General features: G+C 41.8%; 1 protein-coding gene across 6 annotated transcripts in view; it reads right to left on the reverse strand.

Moving 5' to 3' along the window:
* Nucleotides 1-566: 566 nt before the first annotated feature.
* The window catches only part of atf7ip (activating transcription factor 7 interacting protein), a 32,386-nt gene continuing 18,193 nt past the window's right edge, over nt 567-14,759 (reverse strand). For 2 of the 6 annotated variants that reach the window (XM_074630307.1, XM_074630309.1), the window contains exons 2-14: nt 11,302-11,354; nt 9,807-10,349; nt 9,235-9,682; nt 7,814-7,995; nt 7,556-7,693; nt 6,368-6,439; nt 6,178-6,263; nt 4,475-4,539; nt 3,484-4,152; nt 3,075-3,176; nt 2,650-2,727; nt 1,894-1,976; nt 567-1,480 (exon numbers count right to left, since the gene is read on the reverse strand). In XM_074630307.1, the coding sequence (XP_074486408.1) occupies nt 1,019-1,480; nt 1,894-1,976; nt 2,650-2,727; nt 3,075-3,176; nt 3,484-4,152; nt 4,475-4,539; nt 6,178-6,263; nt 6,368-6,439; nt 7,556-7,693; nt 7,814-7,995; nt 9,235-9,682; nt 9,807-10,343 (2,922 nt within the window). In that variant the 5' untranslated portion in view covers nt 10,344-10,349; nt 11,302-11,354 and the 3' untranslated portion in view covers nt 567-1,018. Of the gene's footprint in view, nt 1,481-1,893; nt 2,004-2,649; nt 2,728-3,074; nt 3,177-3,483; nt 4,153-4,474; nt 4,540-6,177; nt 6,264-6,367; nt 6,440-7,555; nt 7,694-7,813; nt 7,996-9,234; nt 9,683-9,806; nt 10,350-11,301; nt 11,355-14,759 lie in introns of all 6 variants that reach the window. The other 4 variants (XM_074630305.1, XM_074630306.1, XM_074630311.1 and 1 more) reach the window with 3 other exon arrangements.

Here is a 14,759-nt window from a genome sequence, read left to right on the forward strand (position 1 = left end):
ATCTTTAACCATTGTTTACATGTTTACCAGCTTGTAGTCTTCTTCCCTGTCTTTGCTGGCGCATTGGTCACCATTGGTAGGACTGTGCATCAAGTCGTGATTGCACGGGAGTCCTCATGCGCATGTAAAAAGTAAACAAACAGGGAAACCACTCCTAGAAGAACTCCATAGAACCACTACAGTCTAAAACTCCACAGGGACCTTTAATTGTAACTACCAGTGTTGGCAGTTCTGCGGTTCATAATTGGCTGCCAGATATGTAGAGCAGCTTTGAGATTCCGGAGGAAAACAAGGCTGCAGCAGATCAGCTCAATTATCTGGATCACCATGCAAGGGGAATAAAAAGCCTTCAGTTCTTCTGTACAAAGTACTGTATATCCATTTGGAAGTAGTAAAACATGGGACTTCTGTCACAGACATCTCTGTATCCGGTTACCAAAGTGCCAATGTCTCTGTGGGGCTCTGTTGTATTCAAGGTTGTAGATTAGTGGTGTGTATAATTGCAGTGAATAGCTACGAACTGAAAACAGAAGATGAAATTTGTCACAAAATCAGTAAGCCAAGACTTTAATAAAACCTTTTATTGTGTTTGTCAAAGTCTGGTTGCCAGACAAAACTTACAAAAGTCATCATTCAGTTTCTACCACATTTATACATTACTGTGCAATTCTGAGTTTACACGGATAATCCTGTCACCTATTCTCAAGTAATGCAAAAGTCATCCGAATCAGAGTAACAAGAGACAACAACATAAATATCTGACTTGGTAGAGGGGTAAAGTAATTCACTTATATACAACAGCTTGAGTCACAAAAAATACATTACGTACATTAACCAGACAAAACCAACCGTTCGCCTCTTCAATCCTCCAAACTCAGTCAGAAGTCCAGTTGTTATGCAGAGAGATATTTACAGATACTGTATGTTGTTCAATGCACAATATTTGAGTTCCTAACACAAAAAAAGAAGTAAAAGAAGTTATGAACTTTCAAATGCAAAAAATTGAATTCTTAACTGTTCAGCTAGAGCTGGGATTGATGACATTTGTGCACTGAGGTTCACAGAAGGAGCCAAAGCGCCCATAGATGTCTTTGGCTCGAACGGCGAAATGATAGGTGGAGCCGGACTGGAACTGGGTCAGCGTACAGGCCATAGGCAGAGGAAGGGCTTTGACCTCCCCAATCTTCTTCCAGTGCTGCTGCGCCGCGCTGCTGTTTGAGTTGTCTTGATGGAAGGCATAGAGGTGATAGCTGTCTACAACCGCACAGGTCCGATCGGTTTCTGCCACACACCAGGACAGCACTATACCGGTCTGACTTGGCACCAGCTTCAGCTGAGGCTGCTGAGGAGGTGAGGACCGCTCAGCCTCTGGGGGTAGGCGTGAAGCTGCGGGCGCAGCGGGGAGAGGGGGCAGTACCATGCTGGAGGCCCGTTGGGTTGGCGTACTATTGGTTACGGTGCGGGCTTTCAATGGAGAGTCCTAAAAAAAGACAAAACTGTTGTCACAAGTTGTTCCTCTAGCAAAATAGGCTAAATATGATAATGACCACTAATTCTTGAATAATATAAAAAAGCATCCAGTGAATAATTTATATAGAAACTGGGTCTAGGAAGGTGATGGAGAATGTTTTTCATATGCTGAGATAAATAAATGCTCAACTTCCAAACAGCTGTGAATTGAAGCTTTTTACAGTCAAAAATCTGTTTAGTGGGCAAAGACAACAAGACTAGTGATAGCCTTGAAAGCAGCCTTGTCAGAATAAGAGCAACAGATTTCACATTTCATACTATATGCAAATACCAATTACCCAAGACTTATAAAAGTTATAGAAGTTATAGAATTACAAAACTACATTGGTGCAAAATATTTAAAATGCAGTTCTATCTCCTCACCAGTGGGGGGCGGTGGTGGACTGTCACCTGAGGATTGCTGGAAGAGTTCTGATTGCTTTGCGGGGACGACCTTGCTCCCGCACCTGAGGGCAGAGCACAAAGGAAAAAAACTACAGATCTACTTTATAGGTTGGATGTCAAACACAAAAGACATACATGTTATGACTTTAAAGGAGACCTATAATGCTTTTGTGCTTTTTCCCTTTCCTTTAGTGTGTTGTAAAGATTTTTTGTGCATGTAAAAGTTACAAAGCCCAAAGTCCACTCCAAAGGGAGTTCCTCTCCTCCACAGAAATACTGCTCCTGAACTGCCTCGCTTGAAGTGAAGCCTTTTCTTCTGTAACGTTGTGATGTCACCAAGTAACTCATTTGCATAATGGATAGTTTGGCACACCCTCAAACAAAGCTTGTTATAGCGGAGCTGGAGCGGAGTCTAAAGAGTTTGGTTCTGTTGACCAATCAGAGCAGACTGGGCTGCAGTACAGCCGGTATGAGAAAAGTAAAGCATTTTTTTAACATTACAGCATTTAAACATGTTCTTTTAGATATCCAAAATACAAGTATGAACCTGAAAATAAGCATAATAGGCCCTCATTAATTAAGTTTTTTCAAGTTTAGAACTTGATAACAATTTGACCATAATATTACCCCATAGCCAGGATGAAGTGTAAAGCACTGGGTTATGTGTTTGTCACAGTATCACATGAAAGCACAAGATCACCCTTTCAAGCCCTCAATATAATGTGGTGGTCTTACTGTTGGGAATGCTGGCGACTGGGTTAGGACGCTGGGTAGGTGAGGGAGCTGCAACGGTGGCGTTCTTCACTCCGGTCACTGGAGAACATGGAAGTAGAACATAATTAGACTAAGGGCTGCTTAGGGCTGCTTCATTTCAGTGTGTGACTTTGTTTTGTGTTGTTAATTGATTTCCAATAATAAATATATACATACATTTGCATAAAGCAAGCATATTTGTCAACTCCCAAGTTGATAAGAGTTTTAAATACTTGACAAATCTCCCTTTAAGATACATTTTGAACAGATAATGTGTAATAAATGTGTAATTAATTTGTGATTAATCACGATTAACTATGGACAATCATGCGATTAAGTATTTTAATCGATTGACAGGACCAATTTTATTATATGAGGAAAATAAAAGCAGTGCCCTTCAACCTTACCTTGTACATCATCATCGTCCTCAGTGAGATCAATGACGGAGCCTTTGGGTCGTGCCCCTGGAGCAGCTGCTTTGGATGGAGTGGATCCTGTAGCTTGGTTGTCTGAGAAAAGAGAGAAAAAAAGATAGAGATAAATGTTGAGGTAACTTCCAAGAAAAGAAAAAGCCAAAACACCTGACTCTTCTTTGGCCAAGACAAGTTAACCAGTGAGATGACACACATAAAAAGTTGTTGAAACATTAATAATACACACAAGGGTCTTATGAAACAAGGAAAGTCATGTGTCTTTACATCCCATTCTTACATTTCTGGGACTAGCCGAATGACCAAAAACAAGCTGCTTATTGCAGCGGAGGTCTTTTAAACACCTCTAAAGACAACAGCCTCGTTACTCAAAGTACTACCCCACCTGTCTTTGATGTCAGAGACGTCCCTTGTGGCGGTCCTGGAGCGGTGGAACCTGTTGCTGCCGGCCCGGAGGTTGCAGGTGAAGAGGCTGAAGACAGAGCTCCTGCTACAGACACAGATTGAGCCGGCGTCCTGGCTGTGGTCACGGATACCCCAGCGTTGGGTGTAGTTATCCCCCCAGCGCCACCCTGGTACACAGCACGGGCAAGAGAGATCTGGGTAGAGGACATCTGGCCAGTGGAGGCCTGGAGCGCTGGGACAGTGGCAACAGCCGGGGCACAGAGTGGTGAAGTGGTCAGGGCGGGGGCAGGCTTGAGTATAAAAGTGGCGGTGGGAGTAGTGGTTTTGGCCTTGCTGAGTGAGCTGGCTGCAGACAAAGAGGAGACAGGGATGTTGACCAGCGTTCCTGCCTGGCCATTAGTCATTGATAAAGGCAGCTGGATGAGGAGCGGCTGGCCCGCAGCCATGATGCTGCTCCCGCAGGCCGTCTTCAGCAGCAGGGTGCCTGTGTGACTCTGGGTGGTGATGCCACCGGCCAAGGTGGAGCCAGCATTAGTGGTGGTGGTGGTGATCAGCTGGAGGATGGGGGCATGTGAAACCATGGCAGAGGAGGTGGGTGTATGGGCCAGAGCTGTGACGGTAGCTGGCGGACCTAGCGGGGGTGCATTTGCTGAGGGGAAATAGGAAAAATGGCTCAGGTTTCAGAACGTGACAGAAAGCGTCACTGAGATTTTCAAATGAACTGCATTTTGTTCTCCTTTACTCATCTGCTCCTTATTACTTAAAGTCAACAAAAGGGGGCAGGAGCAGATTAGTTGCATATATCTATGCATTGTTTATTGCTAGCGACGGTCATATCAAATGCAAACATGCAAACATGCAAACAAACACAACTTTAGGAGGTGACACTGCGTACCATTGTGTCTCTGGTTACTCCATTTAAAAGAAAAAGACCAACACCATAAAAGCATAAAGGAAATCCTGCTACTCACCAACCATGCCGGACGAAGAAACAGTTGTCGGAATCTGCTTTAGCTCCATGGAAGTACGGACTGGCCTGTTTAAAAAGATTGCTTATGCTTAGAGCTGTTTTTTGTCCACAAAAGGAAGGACGACTGAATGTGGTAAGGTGCTGACATGTCATTTTATTAAACTTGATACAGTCATAATTGGACAACTTGAAATGAGATTCCATCTCATAACTGAAGTATATGTCTGAGTTTTCATTAAAGCATTCATCAGTATATAAGTATAGTTCAACATATTCAAGTGCGGCGTCAATTTTTGCGTACAACTCACCAGGGATTCACATCCTTTTCAATATGAAATTAATTTCTAATGAACGCTGACGAGAAACTAAATACAATGAGAATGATATTCAGACAAAATGTCTTGATAATTTCAATGACTCATAATGACAATTGTCCCAGTATGCTTCTGTTTCTGTAACGCAAGACTGTCAAAATGACGCACCAGTTCTTTCATCATACTCTCGAAAAAATTCCGGTCTTCTCTTCACTCGCAGTATTTCATTGATAACGTCACGGATCTCTCTCCAGCTCTCACAAGTTAGTACAGGGAATCGACGCTCGATGTACATCCTCATTGTTCTCCTCAAGTTCGCGGGCAGTGCCTCCTTGCCCATTAATCCAACATAATTGACCTTCGCGACCCAGTCACAGTAGACGTCGTATGGGACTAGGTAGCGGAATATGTAAGATGCGTAGCGGTCAGGTCGGGGATTCCCTGAGCTTCTCTGGCAGTTGTGGTACAGCCCTTTCTCCAAGTTGGAAGTGATTGGGCGGAGTTTAATGTCTGCTCTGCATTTTCCCTCATTGTATTCTGCCAGTTTCTTTGCCATGGCAATATGACGTGACATATCTTTGTCCTCTTCCTCCTCCATTTCCTCTTCTTCCTCCTCCTTCTTGACAGGCAGTACAGGCGTCTTACCAACAGGGGGAGCCACTCCCTCTCTGGCCACCTCAGGCTGCGGCTCTACTGTCTGCCGACGCAGCACGCTGTTGGGAGGAGAGGTGCAGTTTTAACTACACTCTGCACTGCCTGAGGAAACGGCTTCACATTGTAGAACGTCACAAGACTCAGGACCTGGACCCATGCAGGGTTACTTTGCAGGTGCAAAACACTGACATGTGTGTTTGATTATTCCAAACGAGTCTTAACGATTTGGAAGTCAAGAGTTTAACAAAAGTTGATCACGACAAACCGAACAAGGGACATGGAATCTTGGTTTCCAAAACGGTATGGATTTGGAGGATGTACGGATTCTTTATTCTGTCCATTAGTTTTAGATTCAGTCTCTAGTGATTACAGATAGCAACCCGGGACAATGTCAACTATTCACGCTGTGAACGGCTCCATGTGTAGTACTGGCTTCAGTCCGGTATTGTCACGTTCATACAAAGGCCAAATTATATTCACACAAAATACCAAAGTGCACAGACTGCTGTATGGTTCAAAGGTAACATGTTTTAATACATTTATGCTATGAATTTTGATAAATCTAAATATTTTGTCATAGGATGAAATGGTCAGGCAAACATGAGTTTGCAGTGAGGTGATAAAAATCACTTCCAAAAAACCTTGAGAACCTCATTTCTTAATTGATAAGCTAATATATATAGTATGACTGACTGGGATTTAGAGGAGAAATTGCACTGGGCATGGACACGCTTACCGAACTGTTATGGGGCTGTTTGCAGCGGTCGCAGTCTTGGAGGCGGCAGCAGCAGCAGCAGCAGCAGCAGTAGCAGCAGCAAGCGCCTGTGGAAATCAGACAGCATGCTGTCAGAACATTTTCAGACACAAGCACTTGCATACCAGGTGGAAAGATTTTAGCATGTAACAGAAGGAAAAGCATTTCTTACCTCCTGTTTCCTTTTGTTCTCTGACGCCTGATTGGCCTCTCCAAACTTTTTTGTTAGTCGGTTTATCTTGGCCTAATCAAACGGTAGAGAGAGAGGGTCTTTAGATTTGGGCCTTGCCAACTTTGGGGAGTGAATTTTAGCGGTTCCTTAACTACATAGTACTAATCATAGACTGTATAAAAAGATGGACGATATGACAGCTCCCTAATAGTGAAGCCAAAACATGTTGATCGCCCCCTGGTGGCTGGCTGCAGTATAGGTCTAAAAGCCCGCCCCCTCCATGTTAGCGGATGGGACATGAGCCAAACTAAAAAGTCAAAGTACACACCAAATAAATGTTTCCCAAAGATGGTTTCTTTCATTTTAGGTAGTTCTTATTACTCTTATGTATGTTCAAGTGTTCATTCTGATAAGTTTGGTTTTAATTAGTTATTTGATGCTATAAAAAGGGGGTGAGACGTCATGATTGACAGCTGCTCTTAGTGAAGTTACAGTCAAGCAGCCGTAGAGTTGGGAATAAGTGTTGTCATGATATTGTAATTTCTAACTTCGATACAATACCTAGGAAAATACTGATATTTTATACCATTTTCGATATCACAACATTGAGGGGACACTGGTACCCGTGTATCGATACTGTGGAAAATGAGGATTGAAACCGCTTCAAATTTTCAGTATCAATATGTATCGACACTTCAATATTTTTGACAACAATACTGGGGGATTGTACGAGGAAGGAGATGTAACTTTAACTTTCCATAACCGTCACGAGTCTGTGTAATAGAACATGTGTCATTTTGATCATAAATGTAGTTATAGAGATATTATGGTTAGTTGTTGTGTCTTTCTAACCAAACAGCTACCATGGTGCTAACGCAGCAGCTAGGTGGCTCACGCTAGCAAGCTGCGGCCGTGCTTGGCTCGTGATTGGCTCGGTCTGTTGTGTGACCCAGATACCGCGGCTCCAGCCCCCCGATCACTACTGCACAGACTCTGGCTCCAAATTATGTCAAAATCCCAAGATGGCAGCTCTCGTAACCAGGGTATTTTGGCTTCATTTTTGTACAGTGGGAGGAAGTGCAGATGCGTCGTCCATCCATACACACAGTCTATGGTACTAATGAATATTAGATCATCTTCCAGTGCGTTCTCCTTATAAGCAAATTGACAATGTTACCGTCTACTTACTTGGAGTGTGGAAATGGAGGTTTGGTGTTTAGTGGCACAGTCGATCTTGTCTACTCTGTCCTTCAGCTCTTGGAAATGTTTTTCAAACATGGTCAGCTCCAGGACCCTCAACCGTTCATCTACTAGCTGTTGTACAATCTGAGAAAGCATATCAGGTAAAGGGGTAAAAAAGCAAGATTAAGTAACGAAATATCCATTGGTATTAGCGAGACAGACTCTGGGAAAAGATTCTGTGCTGCAGGATAGTTGCATACAAACCTTTTCAAGCTTATGGTGACTGCCAGCTTTTGCAGTAAATTTCAGTTCCAGTTGTGCCTCCAACTCCTGGCGCTCCACCTTGGGCCTCTTCCCCTCTCTCTTTATGGTTTGTCCGTCCTTTTCGAAACCCTCTGATAAAGTGCGCTTCAGTCCCGAGGTGGAGCTCTTCTCCTCTTGCACTCCTTGGGAAACAAAGACAAGAACAGACTAGTACCCCATGTGTGTGCCAGTCATTGCCCTGAATCTTTTATGCATAATATGCTTTCTGGCACTATTCTGTTTTAGGTCAGTCACTCTCTGTTGAAGCTAGATGAAACAGAACATGCAAAACAGATTTCTCAAACAACACTAATAGCTTTTAAGGATTTCTTGTGTCTAACTAAATGTTCATGTTTACAGTTGATGTCTTACTCTATACTTCACAATGTCACCTTTGTCATGGAAAACCAGTTAGCGTGACTGCATACAATCTTTAGTGATCTAAGTCCAATTATGTTTAAACTGAACCACTGGATGTGTAAGCAACAACAAATTGGGCCCCTATCAGAAACTATGAAGAAACATGAGTATAAACAAGATCTGTTTGTGGTTTATGTTTTTTTGCCAAATCAAAATGTTGCAGTTTTTTCCAAAAGTGGTCAATATTGCTTTACACTTACGGTATAACTCAAATGAATAAAGTTCCCAACAACTTACACTCGGAGATGTTCTGTTACTGTTACTTTTCTATCAAATCTTAGCTATAACGCCATTTACATGAATACTGTACACATTAAATACACCAATTTTTCTAGTTCTAGTGTTCTAGTTCTAGTGCTTTGGGATGCTCTGGCCGAGATACATTTCTGAAGCTCAAGGTACATTTTCTGGCCATCATTTCAGTCTACCTTATTGTCTTGCACTGTGTAACACTTGCCGTTTAACATAACATGAAAGGTTTCTTAATATCCTTAAAGTGAGGCTCAATTTTACATGTCAAAATCAATTTACAAGTCACAGTGGAGCCTGTGGAAACGGCTTTGTCAAGTCTGTGTGGAGACTACAAATATTTGACAGAGAGCACTTTTTGACAAAGTGTGGGCATATAGTTTAAAGGTCAAGGCTATTTACCAGACAGGGGGGATCTAACAAAAGTCGTTGTTTGAGTACTAATTGAAATGATATCTTATTAACATATAATACAGCCTACAATTGTAAGCAGAGTCTGTCTGTAATAACTATGAAACATGACATTTCCATAGCTTTCCATTTCAGGTCAACATTGGTTTAACTAGAGAACACAAAGCTCTACATTAATACAATATTGAATGACATATCTAATATTAATGCTTTTAGTTAATTTCCTTTGGATTTCTACTGAACTTTATCAATATAAAGTAATTATCTTGAAGCTATCTGCCGCAATGTCCACTCTCTCATACCTGTATTAGATGGCGGAGTGGAAGATGGCCGAGATGGCTTCTTTGTTTGTCCAACTTCAGTTTTTTCCTTTTTGATCGACTCCACCTCCATCTTCTCCTCATTTATTGATCCTTTCTTCACACCCTCTTTTTTACTCTCCTCTTCTTTTACGACCTCCTCTTTGATTTCCTTTTCTTGTTTTACATCTTTAGAAGAGGAAGCTGGATGAGACAAGGAAGGAGAAGGAAGAGAGGAATCGGAAGTGGTAGATTTGGGGCACGAAGGCTTTTCATCTTTTATTTTGGCTGTGGAGGCCTCAGGGTCCTTGGCCTTTGTAGTTTCACTATCTGTATCCATAGGTTCTGTGGAGTCAGATATCGGAGCTGGTACAGGTGAACATGGAGCCAAACCTTTTAAAGAACCCTTCGACAAATCCACAGCTGGGTCCTCTGTCGTAGTCTTGTCCTCCTGAGGAAGAGCATAATAGACTGTTGATTAATTAAAAGGTTTTTGGACTCTCAGTTTATCCACACTTCAACCTTCACACTGGCAGTCATATGTGACAATTTCTCAAAAGATTCTAAGAAATTACCTCTTTCTTTTCCGTCTCTGGGGTCACCTCAGTGTCTTTTTCGTGGTTTTCCTTGGCTTCTGTTGACGCTGGTGTAACAGACTCCTTTGACGAGGACAATGACGAACCTGTCTTCTCCTTCTTCTCCTTCTCCTCCTTCTCCTCCTCCTCTTCCTTCTCCTCCATCTTTTTCAGTTCAAAGTTTAGAGAGTGGAATGGTGATGTGGGAGAAGAAGGATTTTCTTCCTTCCCTTCTTGACTTTGTGAGGAGGCCGGGGAAGGGGACAGATTTAGGGACAGGAAAGGAGTAGGAGAAGATGGGGATGCAGCTTGGGGGGAGTTTGAGTCCGAGATGTTGTTTTGCTCTTTGTCCCCCGCTTTTGGTCCATCCTCCTTGTGCGTGCCATTCATCAGAGGTGGCGAAGATGCGTCGCCCATACCTGGAGCTGCTGTCAACAATGTGCTGTGAAGATTCTCCAGTTGCTGTCGATCACTGATCTTCATGGTTTTCCTAGCACGGAAAATTTTCTTCTTCTCCTCTGTCACAACAACTTCCATTGCTGCCTGTGAAGGAGAGATTAGATGTTATCAAAGGGCATGACCAATCTGGAAAAGATCTACAACACCCTTGTGAAAGCTACAAGAGTATGCAGCACAGTCTCTTCCGCTTATGAACCTGTCCTGGACTTTGCGCACTGCATAGTAAAGAAATGGCTGCAGAGTTTCTGAATACACACTAGGTGTCACTGTAGAGCCCTATGGCTTTCCTGTTTGTTCTTTTCTAGACGGTTCTTCTTTCACAGAGGTCTGCATACCAAACTGGTCGGTTCCCCGACTGCCTGTCTTTACTAAAATTTGACTCAGTATCCCAACCAAATCAGACAGATCCTTATTGCCCGATTACACATTGATGTATCTGTCCTACAGTGACAACAGTCAAGCTGCAGCTCAGTAAGCCAGAAAGGCTTTTTCATGTCAGTCAGAAAAGCTTTAACTGCTCTGACAATTTCCCCATTCCTTAATTTTCTGGTTAACCTATAGATTTCATGTTTACCAAAAGCCCCGATCCCGAGAACAGAAATGACATTGAAGTTAACAGCAGCAACCCAACCTTCCTCCCATCCCCCCACGTTCCTATTGGTTCAATCCTCAGCGAATCAGAACGGGCAAATCAAGGCTGTGTTGGCAGCAGTAAAGAGGTTATGCAAAACCTGAAGGATTTTTCCGTACATAGTTCTGATTGTTGCACACATTGTAGTGTTGAGGCTAGTTGTCATATTATTAAGTATTCTTTTCATGTATATTAATTTGATATGCATACATGCATGTGATGATTTAAACTTCTTTTTAAAGGAGTCAAACACAATTAGATATGCATTAAAGCTGTGTGCTGCACGAGACTGTGCTTAGCTGCAGTAAAAATCTAATTTTACATATAGTAGCAAACAAGAAATGTGCTATTATAATAAATAACATGTGACGCATACGCTAATCAAATAATCTATGAATAACTCACCTTCAACCCGAAAGGTCCTTGGTCATGGATTTACCACGGAATTCTTCGACAACCTGAGGGAAATAGATAGATTTTTTTTAGTAAATTTTATAATACTGCTTCAAACTAGGAAGACAACATCAACTATGTATGAAATCCACAGATGACGCATATGAAAGTGTAACCCTAATTTTAGCTCCTCTGAATTAAGCAGTGTATCTCCATCCCATGAGCTGTAACTGAGCCCTTGGCTTCAAAAGTAGATATTTATTTGTGGGGTCACTAAGAATTTCATCAAACTGGAGGTACAATTATGTTGATGACCATCTGGACACAAAAGACTAGTATATATAGATATATATCGGACAATGATATGATTCCTTAGAATTCATCTGACTACTTTTCTTTGCCTACAAATCTTTACAACAGGATACTTTTTTTCTACTTTTTAAAACTAAAATGGATGTTTAAACAATGTATTTGCTGACTTCTAAGATATTTGCAGGCTAAGAGAACCCAATTAGAGACGTGACATGCTAACCAATGACATGAAAAGGTGAAGAAGAAAAAGATTCAAAACAGGGAAATGGTTTGCCAGAACAACGGACGGAGAGAGGCGTCAAGCTGCAGGAAAGAGGCTTTCATACACTTTCCAAACCCTCTGCTTTACTGAAGATGAGCTCAAAAATATGCAGCCACAGGGGGTTCATTTTTCAGTTCTAGACATGTTGACAGTATTTCTAAGATCAATTAGTCTGTTAACATACCTCTTTTATTATAACAAAAAGCAGACATATTCAAATGGTAGATACTGAGTGAAGTTAAATCTGTCTGTTGGTTTCAACGCAGGAACCGAACACGAAGCCAGTTATCATTCAGGTAACCTTTAAAACCGTATCTGGTGAGAGCAATAAGCTGCTTCAGTTTTACTGTAAAGTTGGTTAGCTTTACCGTTACGGCATTGCTGGCCTGCAAGACTGCAGCTGACAGAGCCACCGGAAAAGGCCTCGATCTCCAACTATGTTTAATTTAGCCATGTGTATTTTGCAGCCTGGCAGGATGTCACATGTGTGGGGAAAAATGCAACTTCACAGATCTGGACCTAGTGTATACTTTACACTGTAAAGCTGAGCAGCACTCTGGGATACTGGCGCATAACTCCTACCCTGCTTTCATATCAGTAATCATGCTTCCTGCCATGATAATAAACTCCTAATGGTAAAAACAAGTGAGGAGATATTTCAGCATAATTTATTTCAATGTAACCCGAGAAAAGCAGCAAGCAAAAAGTCAACATAAACAAGGTAACAGTAAATAAATAAAGAGCGGTGTTAAGTTGTGAGCACGATCACGGGTACCTCACATTCCAATGTTATTGCACACTGCGCAGAGCACAAACCCTCCCCTCCCCCATCCTACGGCCTCATTTGCCTGGATTCAGTGCAGAAACTCAAAATGGCCGTCAGCTGTGCTGTGTGCTGCCAGACGGGGCTCTCAGTAGCTAGCTGAACTGGATTCTCTATCAGACATATTAGGTTGCAGCATCACCCTGCTGAAAAACAATTTTCTGTTCAACCTGATGCTTCAGCAAGTTGGCAAAGTACACAAAATGTAGAATACATAAATGTGATTATGTTAAACAAAAATGTTACATAAGCAAAAGTTGAACATTATTAAAATGTTTATTTGTCCAACCCATCAACTCCTATAATACATGCTATAACTAATACTAGACCATTTTTATTGCACTGGGTGACCGTTTTAATATGTAGATCGTTATGGTTTAAGTCATGTTTTTTATGGTTTATACATTATATGTACATTAACTATAAAACCACTGCGGTAAATATGAGAACTCATTCTTTTATCGAGCTTATAGAAAGCTCATCAGCCCATATTTAGAAATAGGGCTATCTGCAGCTACGTCAGTGAGTGCACTGCTGAATCTGACTTGGAGAAATGCAGAAAACAATCATTACACGTGTCAGATGAGTATGCACGTGCTGGGTGTGGCATTTACTGCGCAACTCAAGTTAGGTCATCAAAAGCTAAATATTAAAAAAAGGAAAAACAAGGAAAAACACCTACTCGGAGGTAAACGTGCATGGGTCTGAATTTACCCTCCATAATGCTGTTGCAGGCAAGTCACGTGTTTCCTGTGAGACTATCCACTGACTATTGACACAAAACAAATAGACTTTGACATTAATTCTGTTTTACTCTTTACAAAAAATGATGCATCCTCTGTCAAATTTGTCCCTCGCAGGATTGCGTGTAACTGGAGACAACAATTCAACATGATCCGATTTTAACGCACAGAAGAGAGGGCTTAAACAACATCCAGCTCATTTTAATAATTCATTTTAATATCTTTAAATTATTTCTTGACTAGATTGTGTTTATTGTTATGTCTTTGATAACTAAAGAATGAAATTTCCACATATGCCTTCATGTGACGCTGGAGGCATCAATAAGACGAGGCAAGGAGAAACGTCCACTGTCTCTCGCTGGGTTTTGACAACTGCTTTTCTCTCAAGTTGCAACATCGGTGCTTGTTGTTGATTCAGAACTTTGCCTCTGCAACCCACTGTTTCAATACCAGGCAACTAGCCATTCAATTGCTGGTCAAACGCCACAAAGCCGCAGCAGTAACTCTGTCAAACTAGACATGCAAGTCTCTCCAAATAATCAGAGAACAGGGTGACCAGGGAGTCAATCAGGAGTCAGGAGTCAGGAGTTTAAGCCTCTGTGACGCCAAGCAAACAACGAACTTGGCATTCCTACCTCACAGTTCAATGGAACATCTAAACTTTCTCTTTCACGACAAGCGGATCGAATTATTGGTTCAAATGTGGAAGATGCAACCATATTTCCACAGTATGACATTTTGCCCACCATGATTCATAGCTGTTAAGAAGACAATGGGATAAATGATCACAAAACCAGAAGAACAAATAATTTCTGGTTGGTATACAGTACAAGAACATGCATGTGCAACTTGCCAGAACATGTTGGCCTCCCAAGAACAGCATCCAGACTGTGATACATGCTTTAAATGAAGCATTGTTTATCCCTGAGAGCAGATATTCCTAAGTATGTCCCTGGTTGAGAAACTAGACTGGAACAAATGCAAGCATCGTTTCTGATGTACGGCTACCAATCCATTTCCAAAACTTTGTTTATTGCATACCACTTTGCTTTGGCTACACCAGCTTTTAAAAATGCATCATTGTGCTCCCATTAAAACACTGGAACCTATTCCTCAACACGCAAAACTGTATGCGAGTGAACCACAGAGTGGCATGAACAAATACACAGCAACAAGCAAGTTCAATTAAAGTGTTCACACTGACAGTGTGCGTCAGCTACTGCAGCCGCGATAAGGGCCACCATTTTACAGTTGCACTATTACTCCAGCATATTGTTGATTGAAAACTGTATAAATGCTTCTAAAAATGAGTTTGTGACGGGGATGAGAG

Source organism: Sebastes fasciatus, chromosome 3, assembly GCF_043250625.1.
Source record: "Sebastes fasciatus isolate fSebFas1 chromosome 3, fSebFas1.pri, whole genome shotgun sequence".
Lineage (NCBI taxonomy): Eukaryota > Metazoa > Chordata > Actinopteri > Perciformes > Sebastidae > Sebastes > Sebastes fasciatus.